The sequence below is a fragment of the Lithobates pipiens genome, unplaced genomic scaffold (assembly GCF_037356315.1).
Source record: "Lithobates pipiens isolate NorthernLeopardFrog02 unplaced genomic scaffold, aLitPip1_a1.2 Scaffold_19, whole genome shotgun sequence".
Lineage (NCBI taxonomy): Eukaryota > Metazoa > Chordata > Amphibia > Anura > Ranidae > Lithobates > Lithobates pipiens.
In genome coordinates this window covers 358,950,717-358,968,893 of record NW_027507764.1, presented here as the reverse complement: position 1 = coordinate 358,968,893, position 18,177 = coordinate 358,950,717, and the positions used below count along the sequence as shown (strand labels likewise).

At 40.5% G+C, this 18,177-nt stretch overlaps 1 protein-coding gene across 2 annotated transcripts in view; it reads right to left on the bottom strand.

Moving 5' to 3' along the window:
- The window catches only part of JARID2 (jumonji and AT-rich interaction domain containing 2), a 265,758-nt gene that overhangs the window by 147,708 nt on the left and 99,873 nt on the right, over positions 1-18,177 (bottom strand). For both annotated transcript variants that reach the window (XM_077492225.1, XM_077492224.1), the window contains exon 2: positions 10,693-10,828. In XM_077492225.1, coding sequence (XP_077348351.1) covers positions 10,693-10,828 — 136 coding nt within the window. The remainder of the gene's footprint in view (positions 1-10,692; positions 10,829-18,177) is intronic.

Genomic DNA, 18,177 nt, shown 5'->3' with positions numbered 1-18,177 from the left:
ATGCACAGAAAGTTTGAGAACAGACAACTGTTTTGGAAGAGAGAAAGCCTGCTGGAGGACAATCTGAACCCATTTAAAAGCAGGAAGTGAAAATAATTAGTGAAAAAAATGAATACACATATCCTTAAAATGGAGGACATGGAGAAGAGACTGCACAGGAACAACGTGAGAACTCTGGGACTTCCTGAGCGCTGCGAGGGCTCTAACCCCCCTAAACTCCCCACATGGACATTATAAAATAGAAAAATATATATGGTGCAGACCGTACAGATAAAAAAACTAATTTATTGCCAAAAGACAGGTACTCACATAAAGAGCACTACAACTAATGCTGGATTATAAGCATGCATAAACAATGTTCACTTAAACAATGCAGTAGGGCGGTTGCAGTGACGTTCCAGGGTCCTCCTGCAAGCGCATCGTTCTGAAACGGGACTCCGCTGATGAAGTCCCATTCAGGATGATACGCGTGCAGGAGGTCCCTGGAACGTCACTGCAACCACCTTACTGCATTTGTTTTTTATCTATACGGTCTGCACTATATATATTTTTCTATTTTATAATGTCCATGTGGGGAGTTTGAGCCATCATTGATGACAACGCTGTGATATCCAAGGAGCTGAGTTACACCCTTTTGATCCACCTGAATCCTGGTATATGACCACTGGCAGTGGTGAATGCTCCATTTGACCTATCTGTTCAGTCAGGGGTCAATGTTTTAAGGTGAGCGGTTTGGCTGTCTGGTGGTGGGAGCACCTGTTTTCGGTGATTAAGGATATTAGTATGCATTCTATCCACTGAGAAGAATGAAGGATGAAGGATTGTTGATCAGTACCATCAGAGACTGTTAATTCACTTTTTAGCATTTTCCTTTTTATGTTGTCGTTCATCTTGAGAGACTTTATATAATACCAATAGGGGTTTTTTTTCAACAGTAAAATTAGCCCATTTTTTTTATATTGTGAAAGATAATATTACGCCGAGTAAATTGATACCCAACATGTCATGCTTCAAAATTGCGCCCGCTCGTGGAATGGGGTCAAACGTTTACCCTCAAAAATCTCCATAACTGACATTTAAAAAATTCTACAGGTTGCATGTTTTGCGTTACAGAGGAGTTCTAGGGCTAGAATTATTGCTCTCGCTCTACCGATCTTGGCGATACCTCACGTGTGGTTTGACTGCCGTTTTCATATGCGGGCGCTACTCACATATGCGTGTGCTTCTGTGCGTGAGCTCGTCGGGACGGGGGGGTAAATTTATTTATTTATTATTTATTTGACTTGATTTTATTTATTTTTACACTTTAAAAAAAAAAAAAAAAATGAATGGATCACTTTTATTCCTATTACAAGGAATGTAAGCATCCCTTGTAATAGAAAAAAGCATGACAGGTCCTCTTAAATATAAGATCTGGGGTGAAAAAGTCCTCAGATCTCATATTTGGACATAAATGCAATAAAAAAATAAATAAAAAAAATTTAATTAAAAAAAAATTACATTGAAAAAAATATATACCTTTAAGAGGTATAGGCGGAAGTGACGTTTTGACGTTGCTTCCACCCTCCTATGGTATAGAGACGAGTGGGGGCCATCTTAGCCTCACTCGTCTCCATACCCAGCCATCGGTAGGACCCGATTGCCTCCGCCACTACCGATGGCTCCGGTAAGCGGTGGAGGGAACGGGAGAGCGGCGGGAGGGGGGGGTGGCACCTCTCCCGCCGCCGATAACGGTGATCTCGCAGCGAACCCGCCGCGAAGACCACCGTTATCGCACACACGACCGGCGCCTGAAGAGATGGATATCTCGGTTGTGGCAGCAGCTGCTGCCGTTACCGAGATATCCCTCTTCAAAAATAGGACTTACATCAACGTGCGCTGGTCGTGGTTAAAGGGGTTGTAAAGGTAAATGTTTTTTCACCTTAATGCATTCTATGCATTAAGGTCAAAAAACATCTGACAGTCTCGGCGCCCCCAGTCCCCCCGTTTTACTTACCTCACCCCTCGAAAGTCCCGCACTCGTCCCCCGACGTCCTTTCCACCATTCAGCCTGGCAGCTGATTGGCTGGAGTGGATGGATGGAAAGCAGCGCAGCCATTGGCTCGCGCTGCTGTCAATCACATCCACTGACGCTGGCTATATCACGGGAGCGCACCCGCAGATGCTTCTCACCATGCGAGGGAGCTCACATGAACGTGAGAAACACCTGCGGGAGGAAGCGGAGACAGCCGCCGAGGGACCCCAGAAGAGCAGGTTCGGGGCCACTCTGTGCAAAACGAGCTGCACAGTGGAGGTAAGTATAACATGTTTGTTATTTAAAAAAAAAAATCACTTTGCAATCCCTTTAATTTAAGGGCACATCCAGGAAAGGGTCGCACAAGGAGTGATTTCTCGCATGCACAGAGGTGGATCAAAGTGAAGAACTTTGGTCTATAGCATGTCACCTTTATTCACATACATTGGATTAGATTGTTCATATTTACGATAGATTGGACTTCGTCATTTATTGTTTATAAGAATATTGTTTAATTATTGCATCGATTATTCATATTTATCTATATTGTTTAATTTATCCATTTGTTGTTTATGATTGGGAATCCATGTGGTGTTTTGAGCACTTGCACTTTACTGAGGATCAGGAGATTGTACTGAGCACTGTACACTACTGACCATCCGCAAAAGGAGGGTCACATATCACATTTATCGATAATTTATGTCCACTTAGCGCTGCACTTATTTGTTATTCATTATTTGTGGTAGAGTGGATTTGGCTGCCTTCTAGTTTGGCCCGAATTATGTTAGCTGAGTAAGGCTTCTGTATGAAAGGCCTCTTTGACTCACGGGACAAGGCAGGGGTGTCCTTTGTCACCCCTGCTATTTGCCTTGGCAATGGAACCACTAGCTATAGCTATTAGGACATCTGTCAAAGTGCAGGGATTCCAGAGGGCATCAGGAGTGGAGAAAATACCGCTATATGCTGCTGTGTTGCTGTTTTTGGTGGATACACAAGTGTGCCTGGTGGCAGCAATAGAAATAATTACAGATTTCAGACGGATATATAGCCTAGATATAAACTGGAATAAATCAATGCTGCTTCCGGTTGACCCATTGAAGATAGACCTGCCATTATCAAATATCTGAGAATATATATAACTGCAAACACCAAATATTATATAATAAATATCATTCCCCCACTGGATAAACTTACGTGTAAGGGGAAGGTATGGAGACGGCTGCCCCTATCAGTGGCAGGAAGTGTCAGAAAGGTGTAATCTAATTAAGATGACCTGGATGCCTCAACTGCCTTTATGCATTGCATAATTCCCCAATCAGGATTAATAGACAATGGTTTCAGAAGATTGACATCATATTTAGAGAGTTAATTTGGGGAAAAAGCAGTCAAGGATACATGGGTACTTTACAAATGCCAATTATGGGGGAGGCTTGGCAGTCCTGCCCCCATGGTGCAGTTGCAACATTTAAGGGGATGCAACGATCTGTCTGAGCATAATCCAGATAGGGGACTGTTGCTATTGGGATTGAGTCATGACATACTGATGGAGGGCGATTCTTTTTCATTTAAACGCCCCACGCTTTTGTAAAATTATGGAATATGGTTAAAAACATACTAGAGTATCAGGGATTGACAGAATTTTCACCAATGTGGAATAACAAACATTTGCAAGAATTATCTAATGTAGAGAAAAGTAGGGACTGGAAGAGGTGTGGTCTTGTTCATCTCACTCAGTTATATAGGACAGGGGTATTTAAATCATTCCTGGAACTTGAGGAATATAAATTATTCTGATATGGGTGGAGGTCAGACGCTAAATGCCCAAGATGTAGGAATCCAAAAGGAGACCTAGTTCATATGATGTGGAGGTGCCCTAAGTTAAATAGATACTGGAGTGAAATATTGGAGAAATAAATAAGATATTTGGAATAATTCTTGACTTAGACCCCAAGATCTGCCTACTGGGCTGTATGGAAGAGGACAATAACATGTGGGGGAGACAAATTAGATGCCTCTTTCTGGCACGGAAACTGATAGCATGGAAGTGGCTGGCGTCAAACCCACCAACCTGTCTAGAATGGGAGGATGAGGTTAACAAAACAATAAGAAAGGAAAGATTTGTGTATAATAAAAGGGGAAATGCCAAACTGTTAAAAAAAAGGTATGGGAATGTTGGAAGGGGGCAATGCAGAATTAAGGTTGATGGGGTTTTCTTGCTTTTTGAATTGCAGGAATCTCCTCTTCTTTTTTGATTCTTGGGATGACGTATAGTTAATAAACAGAAATGGTATATTACTTTTGTATCTAATGAAACGGTATATTCGTTCAATTCACTAGGTGGAAAAGTAGAGAACATTTGTATACGCAGTGTGACAAATGGTTACAGTAGAACAGGAATGCTGAGTTTACCTTGGTCCAGAAAAGTCTCAGGAGAAGGCACTCCCAAAAAATTTCAAATATACCTCTTGCATAGTGGGGACATGAAAAAGAAGCTTGACCCATTAGGAGTTTCCATTAAGAAAGTGCAATTTGTTCCCACTGGTGCGATGTATGACATCGGATGTGATTCGCACCGCACTGCAGTGCAAATCACATGCAATCTGAGATGCGATTTCAGCCATACAGATAAGTATGACTGAATTTGCATCGCCTTCGGATCAAACTCGCACAGGACCCTTTTTTGGTCTGCAGCAGAATCGAATTACATGGGTATTCACACCCATGTGGTCCGATTCCAGTCCGAATTTGCACTTCGCATTGCGATATGCAAACTGATTTGGGGGTGTCATTAACGTTTGGGGAGGTCATTAACACTCCCAGCAGCTCACATAGGGCAGTGTGAACTGCCACCGGGAGACACGCAATACGTGAACCCGCAGTGGTTTTGCAGGGTTCCCCCATTGCTGCAGTGTGAACCAAAGTAACACGATTTCAAAGTAGCATTTCAATGCTACTTCAGGTGCCACTTGGAATGCGACTTCATGCACAGATATCCATGGAAGTCATGGCTGAACTTGTAAAAATGAGTGCAAACTACTTTCAAAATCGTTGCGCACCAAATTGACTGCTTCCAATGCAGACAATAGGGTGCGACTTGTCATGCGCAAGTCGCACTGGTGTGACCGGGGGCTAAGAGGCTCACACAGAAGTTACTAATTTCTATGGATAAGTTTATGCCAGTGTAGGATGTAACTAGTATAAAAAAAGAAAAAAAAGAAAACAGTGGACAAAATACATTAATTAGCCTCAGATAATAACGGTCTGTATTGTCCCAAGTAAACCAGATTAGGTCATGTAGTGTAAAAAGATGGAAAGTTTAAATCTGATTAGCTGCTGAAAGGTAATGCAGACGGTGCTCATTTAGGCCTGATTCACTGCATGTTGCTTTTGAGTGTTTCTGCAGTGCTTTTTGCGGTGCTTGCTGCGTTTTTGGACACGCGTTTTTCTTTTTTTACATTGTATTTAGCTGGTTGCTACGGAGGGGGTTGTGACAGGTACTCTGGTACTCGGATGGGCTGGTGACAGGTCCTCTTTATTACTGGGGCGGGGGGAATCAGTGCAATTGGTGTGCACTTTAGGTGGTAACAACTGTTACCACAATTGGGCCTGCAAGAGCGGTGAGAATGGGAGGACATCATATGATGTCCACCCAGGATGGGAGGGTGTTCCTGGCTGTGTCATTTTACAATGGAACTGGTTAAAGTGGTTTTAAAGGCTGATAGTTTTTAATGCATTCTCTGCAGCTCTCTCCCCCAATACTTAACTGAGCCTGATCTCAATCCAGGGCAGAGCGATAGCGCAGTGGCTCTCTCTGCTCTCAACCCTCCTCATAGGCTCACAGACAGCAGCAAGAGTCACTGGTGCCCACTGCTGTCAATCACAATCAGTGAGGTGAGGGTCAAGCCAAGCTCTGTCAATGAACACATGAAGCAAGCCTGCATGAGTGCCCCCCATAGCAAGAGGCTTGCTTTGGTAGGCACTTGGCAGGGGGAGGAGCCATGTGCCCTGGAAGGGGACCCGAGAAGAAGACGACATGGTTTCTCTATACAAAATCAATGCGTAGAGCTGGGAAGTATGACATAGGTTTACTATCACTTTAAAACCTCATCCTCTCACTATACAAACAAGTGGGAACCACCCAAATCTATAATTAGCGTTCACGGCAAGGTGCACATGAAAGGGCAACGCACATCACAAACAATAATTTCCCAACACACGTACCAACTGGCCTAAAAAAAAAAAAAAAAAAACCTCATCCTCTGACTATTATCACTGCTGCAAACTTGAGAACCAGACAAAAGTCTGCACTTTGTTATAGTAACCAAGGGGATTGTTTGTGGCTCCACTTTGTAATGTAATTTCGCTGGCAAGAGATCCATAAATCTTTGTATGTAAATACTACTGAAGCCCCTGAAATAATGCATACATTCCAGTGTGCTTAAATGGTAATAAGTGTTGGCAGAAGCTTTGCACTGATTTATGACTCGCAGGCCTGGTTATTTATACTGAGCCAAAGATGAGGACAAATAACTTGGTTCAGCGTATTCCTCATTCGGCTGTAGTGATCTCTAAGGGTAAATCAGGTCAGCACTAGCTCTAATGCACCCTAGAAGAGCAACAATGTAATAATCGAATATTAAATGAAATTTTAAAGGGTTCGTTCACCCTTACCAACAAACTACCTATGAAGATAAGGGGTGTCTGTAGAATCTAGATAAAACAAACTGTGCCGCTCTGACTAAAAGTTGAATAATAGAAGGACTGAGGTCTCATTCAGGACCCCCCACCCCCAGGTTTGGCAATTCAAGCAATCAATGACAGATAGCCACACATGTGGCCTGACGAGCATATTTTTAACTCTTGTTTGTGGGTAGACATTTTTATGATTTTATTCATAGCTTTTAATAAATCTGTTGGATAATGCACTAGGCCAGTGCGCCCCCTTTCTTCTTCTATTCTCAGAGTACTGTCAGGATAATCAGTCATAGAGGGCAGCAAGGCATCTATGAAAACATCCATGATTTGACCAGGCACCTGTGACATTATACAGTCATCTAACTCTAGCACAGGAGTGTGTTGTTCTTTAAAGTTGAATTATACCCTTGGCTATAGGTATAGGCCATTTCCGTAACTCTCAGAAGCGGACTGGAATACTCCCAGGATGTTGCTAGGACATGGATACATGAGGCCTAGTTGTTACTTCTCACCTTCATCACAGGAGCGAGCTCTCAAATGCTGAGCTCAGAGCTACTGCATCAGAGAAAGCGCATGTGAGAGGTTTTGAATCAGAGAAAAAGCTCACTCCTGTGTTGGTGGAGGTTAGTAGTAATGAGTAGGCATCTCTCTGCTGTATTAGCAATAATTAACAGAAAATATGATGAGAAACTTAGATCATCTCTTGGTGCTGGTTAGCTAATAGGATGTAAATGTATGATAGTCACACCATCCTATATAAGGTTAATGTTTAGAGTAAGTGGGCTCAGCAATGACAGATTTCAGGTATATTATCAGCAATGAGTACAAAGAAATGTGAGGTCCAAACCTAGCAATACTGCTCCACCAATATATACATTTCATCAATTTGGAACATGATCAGGTAGTGGCCATTGTAAGATCACTCTTCATGGCTCGTAAGCTAATGGCCTCTTGCTGGGTTTCACCTGATCCTCCTACCCTTGGGGACTCTTGAATAAATGCGTGATGTTTAAGAAATGCACTTATGTTCAACATAATGCTTCTCAAAAGTTAGAAAAAAATAAGGAACAATGGGTAGATGCACCAATCCAAGCTTATAATAAAGAGTGAGAATGCTTGCTCTTCTTTGTTCTTTTTTTCTTATTCAGAATGGGTTGGCCTAAGAAAAATTCTTTATATTCTATATACGGTTAAAATACAGTACAAATCGGTAGCTTTGGAATATTTTTGAATATTTCTGAATACTCTTTGAATATTTTTGGAAAGCTAGCAGATAACGAATGAAATGTAATGTTGACGTTACTGCTTTGTCAATAAACTCCCCAAACTTATTGGAAGTCTGCCTGCTAGCCGGAGGAAAAAAAATCTGCTGCTTCTGTGACACAGCATGACTCTGAGCAAAGCATGAGAAGGTACGTGCTCCATACAGCCCCAGTGGTGACACTTAGGCATGACAACATTTACTTTAAAGGAGACATTTCATAAGAAAATTTAAAAATTCCTTAGAAAAACTCCACTTACCTTTCCTGCCACAGGGTTTTCTGTGGTAAAACCAACAGACCCACCCAATCTTCACCCTTCACGGTGGGTTCTGTTAACAAACCTTCAGGAACTGGGGACCCTCGGGGAACCCACAATCCTGGACCAGTAAAATTTTATGGCATTAATACCAAAATGACTGGATCCCGGGTCCAGCTCTCTTAAAAAAAAAAAGAAAAGAAAAAAGAAGAGTTACAGGCAAAACCTTGTTTCTTCGGACACAAGGCCTGGGTACCATTCAATTTGGCCTAAAATACACTTTGAATGGATCTGGCTGCATAGCTAGCCCCAGCAAGGATTTCGAGAGGAGCTCAGCACAGCACATCTTCATTCTTGACCAACACCTTAGACACTGGCGAAGAAACTGAGATACTCCCAGTAGTGTGAGGGGTTATAGAGGGAGGCAACTTCCTGTTTAGGGTGTGCCAGTGTCCAGCACCTGAAGGTGGCCTATAACCCACATAGTAATTACTATGGCTCTGTGTCCCGTGATGTACGATTAAAGAAAACTGCCCGATGTTGAAAGGCATTCGGCACGTGTGTACGGGGCTTAAAGCAGTTGTATGCCCAGAAGAAGAAAAAAAAATAACTCTAAAAAAAAAGGCATAATGAGCTAGTATGCGCCGCAGCTGCATTAAAGGTGAATATCTCCTAAACCGTACAGGTTTAGGAGATATTCATTTTACCTACAGGTAAGCCTATAATAAGGCAAAAACGCTCTAAAGGGCCATACAACTGCTTGAGGATGGATTCACATCTACGCAGTTTTAGTGCTTTTTGCAGATTTGCACTACAGTCAATTTAACCAGGTTTCCTATGGAACACATTCTGTAGTGCAAATCTGCAAAATGCAAAAAGCACTAAAACTGCATAGATGTGAATCCAACCTTAGGAGGGCTCAGCAATGACAGATTGCTAGGTTAGATTTTACCTTCAGAGTCAGGGATATCAGCAAGGAGTACAAGGAAATGTGAAGTCCAAACCAGGCAATACTGCTCCACCAAGAGATTTCAATTAATGACCTACTTTGAGTAAGACCCCCTATACTAAAAAGGTTAACTTAACGACAAGTTCATTGATTTGGAAAGAATAAAGAGTAATAATGGTTTATAACTTTACAGAAGATAATGCTGTACTAAGCTTCCTCCAGTGCTAGTTACATGAACAAAAACCTAGGCATTTTGTCACATGATCTCTGCTAAAGCTGCAATCAGCCAATCTGATCAACAGAGAGCACATAATCAAAAAGCCAAGGATTTTATCACAAAATTAACACTTAAAGGACACCTACAGCAACATTTTTCACCAGAAGAATTATTACTTCTATAACACCTTATTTATCCTAACAACACAATTCACACAGCTTTAAAGTGGTTCTAAACCCTTACAAATCATTTTGACCTACAGGTAAGCCTAGATTAAGGCTTACCTGTAGGTCCAAGAAATATCTCTTAAACCTACACAGTTTATGAGATATTTAGTAAAAGACAGTGACAGCTGTCTATGGCGCATGCGCGGTAGACAGCGGCACGCAGGCGCACTATCGCTGTTAGCAGCATGCCGCTGCTAATGGCAATATGCCGTTAGTGGCAGCTCCCATGCGCATGCGTGGGAGTGACGTCATCGCTGCTCCGGCACTGAGAGTGGCCAGAACAGTGACACCCGGAAGAAGCTGGAGGCTCCGTACTACAGGGGACAGCGGTGACATCGCTGGCTTCTGTGTCAGGTAAGTGATACATAATGGGCTACTATGCATCCATCAGGGTTTACTTCCTCTTTAATTTATAGAATACCAGCATAAATTAGATTAATTCATCTAATATATCTGGAATGAGAGACAATGTTCAATGCTAGAAGAACAAAACTAAGAATAGCTGTCCAACGTTATATGTTCTATACAAATCTCAGAGTAAAATTATTTTCTGTGGAATTATGATTAAAAATTGTTGTATTTAATAATGCACTTCTGTACTTCTACTGCAAAAAAATTAGGTAAGGCCTGTCAGAACTATGTGCTGGCATCGTTGCTTCCACAGACTTATGTGAAGTGGGGCAAACTGAGGGGTAGCTTTCTGGACAAACAAAAATAAAGCTTTATTTTGTATCTGTCAAAACAGCTTGGCTTCACAATGTGCCTTAGCAATCTTACAGCAATTTCTGGCTGCCAAAAAACACACTGTGGTTAGAGGCTGCTAAAATAACATTGTTTAGGCACTAACAGGTTAAACACCAGAAACACAGGTATGCAACTACTGGTTTTCCTGCTGTATAACTAGTCATATATTCTAAAAGAATGCTTTCAATTTATTTAGCAGTTGGTCTAAAGTAAAAATATTATATGAAGGTTGAATTAATTGGGGTTAAGTGGAAAGAGATGTGTCTGACAGATGTTAACTGAGGCAGAATTGTGAAGTGATGTGGAAAGCTGTTCGTGCCCGACTCACCTTTTGGAGTTTTGAAACTCCCATTAATACAGTCATCGCTCTGTCTCTTCTGCGCCGTCTTGAACTCTTTGAGAGACAGGTATAGCACCTTGCGCACCACTCTTTCTTCTGACCATGGTATACCATCACTGTCATCCTAGAAAAATCAGAAAGGAATATGCTTAAGTTAGTTTATCATTACTGAATAATAACTCCAAGAAAACAAATTATTCATAATACAAATGTGTATTTGTATTCCTACAAATGAACATGCAGAAGAAAAAAGGAGGAGATTTTCTAAACCACTTTTAACATCAGATCTAAGGAGTATTGACAAAAAGTCCCCTACATTTCCCTTTCAGCATCTCCATCTCTAAAGCTCAAGTGTTCCTTTTATGGCTATAATGTCTGGCCTTACTAGAGTAATACTAAGGCTAGCCAGCCAAGGGGGGTAGGAGGCAAGAGACCCGAATCTGTCCTTCACATGCACAGACACACGTCAAAAGGCCAATTTACTTTGAACGGAAATGGGGTGCATTTTTAATAACCACCTATTTGAAGTTATTACATTTTTTATGTGACTTTCAAATCTCGCAATTTGTGGATTAACCACTAGAGGAAGCTATGCGTTTACCTGAGACCCATTCAGTTTTCCTGCCTACCACATGCTCAGATAAAACAGCCACGTGTGGAGAGCATTGCTTTCAATTATATGGCTGACACATCAACCTGAATTGCGAGAAAGAATAGCAAAGCACAGTCACTATGTACCATTGCAAAACAGGAAGCAGAGCCTTAATATGTGAGAAGCAAATATAGCTGCCCATATAGAATAACAAATACATAGAAACATTTTTTCCTGCACATTAACACACACAGATACATCTAGCTACTGTACATCATGCTAATTTTTAAACCTACACCTAAAAATCATATATATTTCCCTTAGTTTCGTATTTGCCATTTACATTTACGACGAATATAAATTTCCTTTTTTATTGAGATTATAAATAAAACTCTGCAGAGTCACAATAAATGCTCGGCTTTAAGAATTTAGTATCTACAAGTAGTTTCAACTGCAAATATATGTTGTCATGCACAGACATTAAACGTGGACCCTTCAGTAATTTTTCATCTTTCCATCTATTAAATCTTCTGCCCTAGTTGTTTTAATTTTGGATAGCAAAACATTTTTTTTTCTGCCAGCAAATACCTTATACGGCCCACTTCCTGTTTGTCTGGTAAAAAGCCTAGGTTTATGACATCATGCACAGCTCTCTCTCGCACTGTCCTGAGAGTTTTCCAGGAAGGGAGGGGACTGAGTCATAAGAGGGCCAATGAGAGCTGCAGAGCTGAAGGTGTGTGTGGGTGTGTGTGTGTGTAAATCCAGGAAGTGAACAGGCAAGCAGCTTCAGCTGCCCACAGTTAAAATGACTGCAGCCAGACTTAGTAGAGGGAGATTTCTGCAGCATATTTGGCAAGTACAGAATCACAGTATAGATAAAATAATATGCAAAGTGGTTGGAGGGAAACTAAGAATGGCAGAATGGCAAAGATGTTTTTTATTACAAATGATGGGAGCAGACTGCAGTTCCTTTTTAACTGTAATGCCTTTTCAAGATTATTCCGCGAACAACAGTGCAATTGTGGCATTGACAATTCAGAGACTGTGTTCTCAAAATATTCTACATGTGTGTGTATGTACTGTAAAGGAAATGTGGAAGTTCTGTATAGAATTGTATTCAATTTTGTATGTATTGCACACTGCCCTCACTGTGCACACAGCACTAACAATGTTTTCAGTACGTTTGCATTCTTTCGTGTCCTGACTAGAATTAGTCTGCCTATGTTACGCCCCTTGTTACCATAAAAGTAAAATTGTAATATTGATATGATACCTACGTAATCATGTGTATAAAAACCTTCAATTGCATCATAAAAAGCAGAACAGTTATTTGGAAAGATGTGGAATGCATTTTTTGTGTCTGTTCCCTACTGCAGTAGTTATTTGGAACCACTACTAATCAATAGGAGGATAGGAGTTGCCTATCTATAAATGTCCATGTCAGTACTGTACATTATAATTATACGATTAATGTTGCTAATCGAGACCGATGAAGAAAAGAAGCAATGGAAAAACTACCCAAAAAGAAAAAAAAACACACCTTATAGTTCTCCGCTGTATTAACATTTAAACTTTTAATTTAAAATCGCAAAGCTTTAGTCATTTCCCATTTGTAACAGCCTTTCCATCCCTTGGCAGCAGTTTCATTGCTTAGCTGAAAACTAAACAGCGGCAATTAAATCTTATTTATTCATGTATACAGCTACTAGGCCAGAAGTAGTGATCACAGTATTTAACAACATACTCATTGTTATCACTTAACCCCATGATCTAACCCCAACTCCTTGCTCTGGCTGGAGTCCAAGCTCTGTGTTGTGTCTTCACTTGTCAAGTGCCCTCTGACTTTAGTCTTCTCAATCAGTATGAGAAAATTGGATAAATAATTGCATACTCTGCACACAGATGACCAGCTGGAAACAATTCAAAAAAGGTATGTCTGCTTTATAAAATGTACCAACTACCTTTGAAGCTAATAGCAAGATCCATAAACAACTAAAATATTATATAAAAACAGCATCATGGCCATAAACAGTATGAAGAGAAGCACCACCACACAGTGTAAACAGATGGCAATTTTTAGGAAAACTTCTACTCATACAACCAATCCATGCAAAACACCAATATAACAAGGCTAGTTAAAGTTTCTTCCATCTAGACTTTACAGTACAGATGAACGCTTCTCCTAATGTTCCTATTGTACTAAATTGACAGCCATCAACGACTAATTTCAGAATTCCCAAACAGCGGCTGTTCAGCTAAAAACTTTCTATCCAGCTGATTTGATTTTTTGATTAAAGGACGTTGGGCAGCAGAGTGGCAAAAGAACCACCCACAGAGTGAATTTTGGTCAGTTCATCAGAAATTGTTAAAAATACACATAGTGTATGGCAAGATGAAGAAAGGATTCTAATCAAATCTCTGCAATGTTTAAACAGAAACATAACAGCATTCAGAATTTGTTATTTAACCCATGTCAGCAGACAATGGTTGGGTTTCAGAAGAGGAGGCGGAAATAGAATTTGTAGAATCAGTGTGAAAACATTGTATGCACTGCTATTTTTAGTAGGAAGTGGTGCCAAGTGAAACCAGCACTCAACATAGTGCTCATATTTACCCACTTCCCGACCGCCTACCATACATATACTGTGCAAAATATAGACAAAAAAAAAAGAAGAATTGCTCCTACGCTCGTGAGGGCATTAATAGTGTAAAAATGGTAGTACTATTTAAAACGACAAAACTGGAGAAGATAATGCATGTCCCGCTGCCTAAACTGACCAGGGATGGTCTGAAGAAGACTGTGTGGGAAGGGTGGATGTAAGGCACGTGATCAAATGCTTGCATCAAAGTCAAAGTCATACAGTTTATTCATGTACAATAAAATACATACATGAAAAAAATAAACACACACACACACACACACACATACACATATATATATATATATATATATATATATATATACACATACACACACACCATGTTTCGTAAAGGTTAGGTTACAGAATATACACTTAAAAAGGTTAAAAGTTGGACATTCCCATACAAGGGCAAATGCTTAAAAATAGGCTGACACATTTCGAGGATAACCTCTTCATCAGAGCCTTGAAAACAGGAACAGAGTCTATACAAACAAACAGGTAGACCAACATGATCAACAAGGAAAGGAATGGCTAGTAGGAAGATATATTATGTGACGAATAATTGGTTCTCTTTGGCTCTAGACCAGTCCCCATCGCAGTGCTCTATGGGGTGTAGCGAGGAAATGTTTCCCTTTTAGTGTGGGTCTGTCAGGTATACCTGTCTCCAAAGCTTTGTAGGGAAGCTGCAGCATGCGATCATCATTGGGAGCCAGGAGGCTGTAGTATCTGTGAGAGTGGGAGATAAAAAATGTCTCTCACCAGAGTCTGCCCATGTCTCATGTGGATGGAGACAATCATAAACCTGTTTAGGTATATGACAATACTCTGGTGGGAGATCGTTTATCTCCCACCCTCACAGATACTAAAGCCTCCTGGCCCCCAATGACGATCGCAGGCTGCAGCTTCCCTACAAAGCATTTGAGACCGGTATACCTGACAGACCCACACTAAAAGAGAAACATTTCTCGCTACATCCCATAGAGCACTGCGATGGGGACTGGTCTAGAGGCAAAGAGAACCAATTATTCATCACATGATATTTTCCTGCTAGCCATTCCTCTCCTTGTTAATCATGTTGGTCTACCGGTTTGTACTAACTCTGTTCCTGTTTTCAAGGCTCTGATGAATAGGTTATCCTTGAAATGCGTCAGCCTATTTTTAAGCATTTGCCCTTGTATGGACATGTCCAACTTTTAACCTTTCAAGTGCATATTCTGTAATCTAACCTTTACGAAACATTATATATATATATATATATGTGTGTATATATATATATATATATATATATATATATATATATATATATATTTTTTTTTTTTTATTATGTATGTATTTTATTGCACATGAATAAACTGTACGACTTTGATGCAAGCGTTTGATCATGTGCCTTACATCCACCCTTCCCACACATACATATACTGTGGCAAGGCGTCTCACACATACATGTACGTTATTTTGTCAATAGCCACTGGGGTGGGGGTGCACACGCGCTACCATAGCCATGATTGCACACTGATTGGCCACAGGGGGAGCTGATTAGTGGGCCCAGCGGACGTGATTTCCACCGTCCACCTGCGATCGCTCCCCACAGAGACAGAGCGGCGGTCTGCCAATGTAAACAACCAGACCACCATGCTGTCAGGCATGGACACTGATGTAGTGTTTCTGCTAATAAGGAACATGGATCAGAGTGTCCATGCAGTGAGCCATCCCCCCACAGTAAAAAAGCACAATTAGGGAATACACTAAACCCTTTGATTGCCCTGATGTTAACCCCTTCCCTGCCAGTGTCATTTATACAGTGTCAGTGCATATTTTTTAGCACTGATCACTGTAACAATGTCACTGGTTCCCAAAAAAAGTGTCAGCTAGGTGTCTGATCTGGCTGCGGCAAGCCCCCTAAAAATCAATGACCACCCCCATTACAAGTAAAAAATAAATGAAATAAATAAAAATGCCACAAATATATCCCCTATTTTGTAGACACTATAACTTTTGCACAAACTAACCAATATACACTTATTTGAATGAATGAATAAAATACTTGCATATTTTTTAGCACTGATCACTGTAACAATGTCACTGGTTCCCAAAAAAAGTGTCAGCTAGGTGTCTGATCTGGCTGCGGCAAGCCCCCTAAAAATCAATGACCACCCCCATTACAAGTAAAAAATAAATGAAATAAATAAAAATGCCACAAATATATCCCCTATTTTGTAGACTCTATAACTTTTGCACAAACTAACCAATATACACTTATTTGAATGAATGAATAAAATACTTGTATAGCGCACAAAGAGAACCGAATTGCCTCTAGGCGCTGTGGCGAGCTTTGATTATCTGCTAAAAGAGGATGGTCTTGAGTTTTTTCCTAAAAGCCAGGTGATTTTTTTCCAGGCGGATGTTGATTGGTAGAGCATTCCATAGCCGAGGACCTTGGACAGCAAATCTCCGATCCCCCTTGTATTTATACCGGGCTTTGGGCACGAGGAGGAGGTTTTTGTTGGCTGATCGAAGACTGCGGTTTGGTGTGTAATGATTTATTTTCTCCATTGGGTATTGAGGAGCTTCTCTATGCACGCATTTGTGGGTGAGGCAAAGGGTCTTGAACGTGATCCGATTTTTTACGGTTAGCCAATGTAAGCTCCTCAGCGAAGGAGAGATAGATTCCAGGTTTTTTTTCCTGTTATCAGCCTTGCCACCGTGTTTTGGATCAGTTGTAATCGCGCAAGTTGATATTGTGGTAATCCAATGTAAAGCGAGTTTGCGTAGTCCAGTCGTGAATTAATGAATGTTCCAACTACCACTGCTTTGTCATTCTTTGGGATAAAAGGGATGAGTCTGCGAAGCATGTGCAGCAGATGGTGAGATCCACTGACTACTGCTCCTATTTGTGCATCCATTGACATTTGTGCATCTAAATAACCCTGAGACTCTTGGCTTTGGTCTTTGGGGAGATAGTCTGCCCAAAGACGGTTGGTGGAGACCAGGAGGTTTTGGTTGCGGGCTTATGATTTGGGTGTAAGATAAGAAGCTCTGTCTTTGATTCGTTCAGCTGGAGGGAGTTAATTTGGATTTGTTTTACCAAAAATATGTAGCAAAATACATATTCGCCTAAATTGTTTTTTTTTTTTTTTTTTTTTTTTTATTGGATATGTTTTAGAGCAGAAAGTAAAAAAGTTTTTTCAAAATTGTCTTTTTTTGTTTATAGCGCAAAAAATATAAAAACGCAGAGGTGATAAATTACCACCAAAAGAAAGCGCTATTTGTGAGGGGGGGACATTAATTTTATTTGGGTACAGCGTCGCACAACCTCGCAATTGTCAGTTAAAGCAACGCAGTGCCGTATCGCAAAAAATGGCCTGGTCATTAAGGGAGTAAAACCTTTCGGGGCTGAAGTAGTTAAAGGGCACAGGTCATTTTTACTGCAGAGGAGTTCTGTAGTGGTGTGTGTTGAACATCAGGTCATCATAAATCATTGTTCATTTATTAGCTGGCCAATCATTTGATTACAGAAACATAGATTGCATCCTGTTCACATATGAAACAATAAAGGAATGTGCAATAAACAAAAACAATAAATCACATGCTAGGTATAGTTGATTTGTGACTATAACAATACATATTTTTCTGTGGACTGTGCATTGTTATAGTGGCAGGAACAAATTGTGAACCCCCTAGAACTTCCTGGATTTTTGTAGAAAGGACTCCTAAAATGTGGTCTTATATTCACAAAAGTCATAATAATATAGTCCTATTTAAAACAGAACTACAGGTTCCCTTAAAGAATAGAACCTGGGAATAAAAGGGGTTCTTCAATGGTCACAATTTAGGATATAAAAAAATAAAAATAAATTAAAAAAAATCATAAAAAATCTGATCTGTAGGATTATACAAAACATGAACACAATTCCTACTGGCGATGTCATTGCAGTTTACTTGGTTACGTGTCCCTGTCCTTAACTTTTCATATGGATGTGTATGGGTGCTTTCTTGTGGGCAGAATCATAGTACTATAGCACATAACATCCAACTGCCTAGAATTTTTAATGAATGGGACAACATTGGGTCCCTACATAGGAACAGTGCAAGCTATTCTGAAAATACAAGCTGCCTATGCAGTTCTGCATATATCCCTGCTTCAAAGAACTAACTGGAGCGTTAAGAAATATTTTTATTTACATAATTTTTTAGGTATGATGTGTGAATGGAAACACGAAAATACATATCAGGGGTTTC